Source organism: Echinops telfairi, unplaced genomic scaffold (assembly GCF_000313985.2).
Source record: "Echinops telfairi isolate 266 unplaced genomic scaffold, ASM31398v2 ScPeMD7_7457;HRSCAF=8495, whole genome shotgun sequence".
NCBI classification, from domain to species: Eukaryota; Metazoa; Chordata; class Mammalia; order Afrosoricida; family Tenrecidae; genus Echinops; species Echinops telfairi.
The window spans coordinates 11,843,676-11,851,641 of NW_022111357.1; the positions used below are offsets into that span (position 1 = coordinate 11,843,676).

The 7,966-nt window shown below is 56.4% G+C and overlaps 1 protein-coding gene across 1 annotated transcript in view; it reads left to right on the forward strand.

Annotated features, from left to right (window-relative positions):
• Positions 1-7,966, forward strand: part of FNDC5 (fibronectin type III domain containing 5) — a 24,427-nt gene that overhangs the window by 468 nt on the left and 15,993 nt on the right. The window contains exons 3-4 of the mRNA XM_030887984.2: positions 191-252; positions 715-766. Coding sequence (XP_030743844.2) covers positions 191-252; positions 715-766 — 114 coding nt within the window. The remainder of the gene's footprint in view (positions 1-190; positions 253-714; positions 767-7,966) is intronic.

A 7,966-nucleotide genomic window follows, 5' to 3' on the forward strand; every position in this document is an offset into this window, starting at 1 on the left:
CCAGCCCTGGGGGGCGCGCGGCAGACTCCACCCCCGCCCCGAAGGGGAGGAGACGCCCTCACTTCGCCCCGCTCCCTCCACCCAGGCAGGAGCACCCACCCATCCCCGTCCAGCCCCGGGGAGCCTGAATGGAGGAGGGGTCACTGTCACACAGACCCTGTTCTCCCGTCGCTCCACACCTTTCCTCCAGGCCCCTACCTGGGCACGGAGTTGCACGCCGCTCTGAGGGCGGAACCCGGGCCCCGGCTGCGGGTTAGACACCCTGCCTCCGCTAGCGCCCCGACTGCAGAATTAACTGAGAGTGGGGCTCTTTGGGGGCTGGGGGACAGATACGCCCTCTATGGCCCACCTCCGCTTAAGAGAGCCCCGCCCCATCCCTTGCCCACCGCTCCGGATCGCAGCCCCAGGACGCCCGATCAGAATACACACACCCCTCCCCCAATAGCAGTATGAACTGACCCTCCTCGCTCCCTCCCAAGCAAGGAAACCTCTTCCTTTCCGGCTCTGCCGGGCAGGATGGCGAGATGTGAGGGCGGGGATCATCCCCACCCGGAGGGCCCAGGGGTGTGCAGCCCAGGCCTCGGCAGACAGGGCAGCTCTCCTACAGCCCCCCGGTAGCCATGGCAGCCCCCTCCCCAGTCTCCGCTGCAGTCCCCACATCCTGAGCTGGCATTTTGGCTCCCATCACCTCTTCAGATTGTCTCCACTTTGCAGATGAGGAAACTGAGGCTCCTGGTGAAGGGGTTTTCCCACGGTCTCGCGGCTGGTGAGCGGGCGGGGGGGAGGGGGGGCTAGCCTCAATCCCTGTGCGCTCCTTCCTTCCTTCCTTCCGCAGCTCTTTATTAAGCTCGGTCTGGTCTGCAGCCGGCCCTGTGGGTTGCAGAAGTGGACAAGAATGTACAGTCTCACAGGATACTGAGTAAAGTGATGTTGGAAAAATAACAAGTTGAGACCAGTATTGCAGGGATCAGGATGGAGGCAGAGTTTGGGGAGCATGCCCAGGGCTTCAGGCTTTCTTCCAGGTGTGCCATGGGAAGCCTTAAAAGCTTTGAGAAGAGTCTGACTTCTAGGCCAACAGCTCAGTCCTGCGGTCACTATATCAAGAACAGACAACAAAGAAGGGGGAGGGACGGCATGGCAGTAGGGGGTCACATCAGCGTGGCAGGCTGGCTTCAGGTCATATTTGTCATGCGGTTGAAGGCATCTTCCGGACCAGTGTTCTTTCCGTGGCCGCTGCACAGACTCTGGCGGGGTGGAGAGCGCCGCCCCCCCCCCCCCCCCCCCCCATGAGCCTCAATGCAAAGCTCCGGGTGGTTTCACAGAGCAAGTCTCCCCATGTGGTCAAAGTCCAGGCTTAGTCCTTGCAGCCAAGGCAAAAGCAGAGAGGTCTCATTGAGGGAGCTGCGGCGGGGCGGGGGGTGCTAGTTAAGGGGGTGACAGCTGGGGCCTCGGGAACACCGGCTCCTCTCTGTGCCTTGGCTCGGGTGCTGGGACCCCCGCGGAGGCGTGAGAGACGCCAGACCGGGCGGGGGCGGTTCCCAGCTGCCTAGTGCGCGAGGGCCTGGGGGCGGGGCGAGCCTGGCTGCTCAGCCCCCACCCAGGCCGCTGGAATGCTCTCCCCCACCTCCCCATCAGCCTGGGGAGTGGGGTGGGGGTGTCTGCTGGGTTTGGGGCTGAGAGGAGGCCCCTCCTTCCCTCCCTTTTCTCATCATCCTTGAAGGTTTCAGATACCCCCAGCGGCCTCCTTCCTCACTTCCATCCCAGCCTCACCACAAGGTTAAAGGCACGCCCTCTCAGGAGTCCCCTTCCCTTTCCCCTTCCCCACCGTTCCTCTGGGGAGGACCCCCCAGCCTGAGTCCTCTGCTAGGTTTCCGCCAGGGGCACCCCACTGTCCTTTGATCTTCCTTGAACCCAGGAAGAATAGGGAGGGGGTGAGGGCAGAACTTAGACCCTGGTAGGGTCTGCTGACTACTACTTCCAGTGGGCACGCTCTACCTGCCCTGAAGCCTGAGAAGCACTGGGAGGACCCCTGAGCATCAGGGAGAGGCTTGGGTCCCCACCCTGCACACCACACCAGACCTGAGACCAGCGCTCTGGAGACAGCTCTGTGAGAGGGACAGAGGGGCCTGCGCACTTGTGACACTTTGAAGCACCTCCCTTCCAGACAGGTGGCTGGAGGCTTTGCTGGTCCTTACTCAGATGTTTGGCTGAGAGCCCCTTTGGCAAAACAAGTAAGACTTTGCTCGCTGCTTCACTGACCCTGGGCCTGAAATTCTGGACCTGCATTACCACAGGAGGACCCTGGGGTCCTATGGAAGCCTGTTGGGTGGGGCTCCCTCCTTGCTGCTATATGGCTCCTCCCACCCTTAGAGGGCACCCTGGAGGAGAAGTGAAGATGTGACAGGAGGAGGTTTCATGGGAGAACCAGGCAGGGCTCAAGGGAGGGAGGCCCCCAGTCCCCTGAGGAGTGAGACTGCCTACCTCCAACAGGAAAAAGGGACAGACCAACTCTCCCATCTGGAGAGAGAAGCACTTCTTCTCAGAGACAACCTCAGGAACCCTGGGCCTCTGTAAACGTTGCCGCCAATGTACAGATGTGGAGACTGAAGCCCAGAGCGGTGAAGTCAGCTGAGTGAGGTGTCTCAGCACGCATGTGGCAGTGTCGGAATTCGAACCCAGTTCCATGTGGCTCAAACGACCAGACTCCCTCTGGAAAGACCCTTAGTGAGGCAGGTGGAGGTGGACCCTTCCCAGCCCCCACAGAGGCTCGGCTCCCACCCTTCGCTCTGGGTCCCAAAGGGGTTGGAAAGTCCTGATGGGAGCAGATGGCGGGACAGATGGAGGGAAAAGCATCTCGGGGCTGAGTTGCACAAACAAACATTGATAATAAAGTGATGAAATCCGAAAGCCTCCCCTTTCCAAAGGGCCAGCCCACCCCAGCCTGGAACACGAGGGGACCCGAGGTGGGGGCCCGGAGGTCTCCGGCTGTTCCCCCACTCCAACCTGCTCTGTGTCAGGGACCACCCCCGGACCAGCGCCATGGTGGCATTGCTGCCAGGAGCACAGCCCGGGAGGGGGAGGGGCAGGCCTGGCTGTTCCCAAGGGAGCTGGGTGATGTGGAACAGAATTAGGGGGTGGGGGGTGGGGGTGGATGCGAGCAGCGGGGAGGAAACAGGAAGGTCCTTGTAATCGGGACTGCAGACCTGACGCCAGGGGCAGGGGACCCTCACACCATCCCTCATGCACACATGGGGCTCAGAGCACTGCCGTCTGCCCAGGTCACACAGCAACCTGGAGGACCCTCACCCCAGCCCATAGCAGAGGGGACAGGCCTTTCACCCCTCAGAGCCCGGTTGGCTGTCTCAGCTATAACGCAGGACTGTCATAGTAACACCTCGCCCTGAAGGGTTGCTGTGAGCACCTGGAGAGGAGCCTGTGAGGTGCCTGGCTCTCATCACTCCTGCCTGCAGCTCCTGGTGACTGGCAACCGGGAGGGAATGGCTGGGCTTGAGAGGTACAGGAAGCTGGGGCTGGTCCCACACCAAGCACAAGCCTGCAGGTCCTGGTGGCAGACTCCCTGAGACTGCCAGGCTGGACAGCAGGGAAAAGGCTGCAGGGCCCCCCAAGAAGACCTCCACTCCTAAAGCAATAGGCCAAGCATCTTTGCTGAACCTTCCACACAAGGACACAGGGTTTAGACGGCAGCAGACCCACAAACTCTGAGGTGCCTATATTTTTACCACAATATAAATTTTAAAATCATTACACTTCTACCTTTAAAGATCATTTTCATAGGTAATAGAGGTGGGGAATGAAAAAAAATGTTTAATATTCTGTTGCAGCCCCTTTCCAGCTTTGGGAAAGTTGGCAAAAGCAACCCGACACTCTCTTTGCTTCCTTCTCTTTCAAAGCTGGCTTCCTGGACTGGCTCCCAGACGGCCAATGACACCTCTGGGGCTTGAGTCCATCAGTAGCCAAAGCATGGCCTCCCTGCCCAGCCTGCCTAGCCTCTGGGCCCCACGCCCACTCAGGACTGTGCCCTCTTCCTCACATCCCAAGGCTTCCTGCTTCCTCCCCAGGGCCTGCCCTTCCTATGGGATGCAGTCTCTCAAGCCTGCCCTCCTGTTCCCTAGCAGGTTCCATAGGACTGCGCTGGCCTTCCCTCGAAGGTCTCCCCGCTGAACGTTCCCCTGAAGCGGATGGTTTTCCTTCTCTGTTCCGGAACCTTCCATGGCTCCCCATTATCTACCAGAGTGAGGAGACATTCTGCACTTTCCTGACACGCCCAACTGCCACCTTCCTTTAGTCTAACCATTCCCCAACTAGTCGAGGGCCCCTGCTGCCCCAGATCACCAGGGTCTCCCCAAATCTGAATGAAAGGACTTGAATTCAGAGCTGGGGAGAAGGACCCCAGCCACCCCTCTGCCAGCCCTAATCTCCACGTGGACATTAGCCTAGGTGGGCGTGGGTGAAGGGATCCAGGCAGCTAGGGGCCACCCTTTCCAACTCTTGCCCAGAGCAGTAGCAATCCCTCTGCCCGTCTACCAGTGAAAGCAACAAAGCTGAGGCAGCCCACAGGGTCTGATCAGCCAGAGTGGGATATTGACCGGGCAGAGGCCACCCAGCCAGGCCCTCTCTTCAAATCAGACGTGACCCCTTCACCACCTCCCCATAGATGAGCTCTTTCTTGCGCATTTCCCTTGCTGGGGAGCTCATTCCTCCCACTCATCCCGGTCCATCTGCTGGTGGTTCTGACCTTTGGAAATTGTTCCGGGGTTCATCACAAAGGCAATTATCACTCCCGGATGTGGGGATGTGGAAGGGGCAGCCTGAGTTATTACAATTTAGCCTGAGTTCATCACAACACACACACACACAAGACCTTGGAAACAGGAGTCGAAATGTAAAGAGTGAAAATCTATAAAAAGAAAGGAAACGGGGACCCACAAGGGGGCGTCAAGGAATTCCCAGAAGAACTCCATTATCCTTGCACCCCATTTTCCCACGATCCTTTTGAAGCCCCCTCGTACCTTACCTCCCAGAAAGCTCCCAGCGACAGAGTTCTGGGCTGGGAGTCATTAAGACCCCGTTGCTCGGGGGACGAACAATAGAAAAGTGGGTGAAGGGTGACAGAGGACGATGATGTAAGAAAATGATAATGTATAATTTACCAATGGTTCATGAGGGAGGGAGAGTGGGGAAGGGAGGGGGCAAATCTGATATCAGGGGCTCAAGAAGAAAGAAAATACTTTGAAAATGATGATGGCAACGTATGTACAAATGTACTTGACACAACGGATGAATGTATGGATTGTGATAAGAGATGTAAGAGCCCCCGATAAAAGTATTTAAAAAAAAAAAAAAAGACCCAGTTGCTCCCGGTGACTGTGGCCCTTGGATGACACCCTCCTAAGCTGCTCCTCAGCAGCTCAAAATGAGCGGGCTTCGGGGGTCAAGGGGCTGGGCAGAAGACCTGCCCCCACCCACCCTCCGGCTCCCCCCAGTGTCAGCTGCCCCATCTTGGAGGCAGGGACCCTTCCCAGTGCTGCTGTCAGGGGCCCAGGGAACACCCTGCAGTGGGGGCAGGCAAACCAGACCGCTGAAAAGAGCAGCAGCAGCAGTCGGCCCTGGGATGCCCGTGCCAGGGGCCCCCACTCAGCCAGCCTCCAGGGCAGGGAAGAGGGACAGCCCAGCCCAGCTCAAGGCTTCTGCGGGGCACTTGCTCTGACCCTTGTCTTAGAGAAGAGAAAGTGGAGTCTCCAGGAGACCCAGGCTCCCTGCTGGAGGCTCTGAAGGCCAGAGAGCCGCATCAAAACTGGGCTCCCGCTCTGTTTCCCAAGCCCTTTTCTCATAGGGCGGGCTGCCTGGGAGAGGAGCCCTTCTCTGAAGGTCCAGGGGTACCCAGAGCCCCAGCGTCTTCCCCTAGAGGGTCCAGGCTGCCCCATTCCCGGGGACCTGGTGCTCCCAATCTGTCTTTCTTCCAGGGAAGACTAGGCCAGCTCTCATTTTTTGCGCCTTGGGCTCTCCCTTGGGACTGGGGATTGCCTCTTTGTTTCCATAGTAACCGTGAAGAGAGGGGCCTCCTGAGTCAGTCAATGCAGGTACATTCCCAGGTGCCTGCAAGTGCGCATGTGCCCAGGGACTCCCTGGGATGGGGCAGCCTTCAGGACGTGCCTACACACACACACACACACACACACACACACACACACACACACACACACTGCGCCCTCTTGCATGTGCACTCGCAATGGAGGTATGCCAAGTGTCTCCGGAGAAATGGTTGAGGCCACCGCCCTGCCTGACATGGCCCACACCCACAGCCACCCTGGTCCCTTCAGGTGCAGGGAAATCTTGGGGAGGTGCAGCGGGGGCCGACTCAGAGGACTTCCATTTTAGAATAATTCCCACCACTGCAGGGTTTTTAAGCCCTTGCTATGTGCGAGCAGTGTGCTGTCCTTTTGACATGACTAGCCCTATACTCCCCCCCACAGCACGCTAGGGCAGATGCCAGATGGGCAAACAGGACAGAGAGGTGGAGTGAGCTGCTTGCAGTCACACAGCAGCAGGGATTGGCCGAGCCGAGGTTTGAGCCCAGAGCTGTTTGGCTCTCAGGCTTGGGCTCTTGCCTTCCCCACCAGACCTGATCCAGAGAGCCGCAGACACACACCAGGCTGGCTGGCAGGATTTCTGGTGGTTTGTGGTCATCGGATGCCTTCTTTCTCGGAAGGGTGAAGGGGACCCAGCTTTCTTTATAGGCGTTTCTTGCCAGACTGCAGCAAAAGGACTTTGGGCCCAAGAACAAGCCCCACTCGGAATCTCCTGCGGGGGGCACCACCTGGGTTCACCTGTGGGTGCCCTTCCCTTCCAGCCAAGTCAGGCACTCACACCAGTGTCCTCACCTCCCGACCTTCTCTCTGGAGGGGGTCAGGCAGGGGGTGTCAGAGACTTCAACTCTTAAATTCAACTAGAATAATTTAATCATGAAAACAGACCCCTCACGAAGGAAACATGGAAGATATGGGTGCTAGAGCAAAGGGTACTAAAGAAATTAGATGGTGCCCGGCTATCAGAAAGAATAGCATCTGGGGTCGTAAAGGCTTATTTTCAAACAAGCAGCCATCTAAGTGAGACGTCAACTAAGCCCACTTGGAAGAAGCATACCAGTTTCCATGATCCAAGGACTGTAAATTATATAACCCCAATCCAAAGGAGGGAATAGTAGCAGCGCTTAAATTGTGAGATTCTGGTGTGCAGCAGGATGACGGTGGGAACCCAGACTGTATTTGCAGGCTCTACACAGGGACTAAGGCTCCAGGGTTTCCCTGTGACCATAATTGAGGGATGGGAATAACCCGGTAACCAGACAGAGTATGTAGAGACATATAGTAGCTGAAAGTGGTAAATCTGACTTGAATGGCTGAAACCTTGTCACATGATCACCCTTCTGAGACACTTTATGCTTGGTCCGGTTTGCAGTATTTTAGTATTGTCTGTTGGCTTGTTTCCTACTGCGGCTTATCTCTGCTGTGCTTTGTCATCATCAGGAACCTTCTTAACTCTGTTCTGTGTTTTTCTATGTTTCTTTGGTAGATGAAACCAGGATGGGGGGATCGGCAGGGCAAAAACTACACTAAGGGTTCCTGGGCAGGGGCAGTGGAGGCGTAATGGAAGCTGATATCAAGGAGTACAAGAAGGAAAGAAATGTTTGAAACTAGTATCGATTGTACAATGCTGCTTGATATGATCGAACTATGGAATGCTATGATGTCCGGATTAGGTCCTAATAAAATGTTTTTTTGGTTTTTTTTATATTTTAACTTTGTATTTTGTTTTTGTTTTTGTTTTTTTCTTTTTTAACATTTTATTAGGGGCTCACACAACTGTTATCCCAATCCATACACACATCAATTGTGTAAAGCGCATTTGTACATCGTTTCTCAAAACATTTTCTCTCCATTTAAAC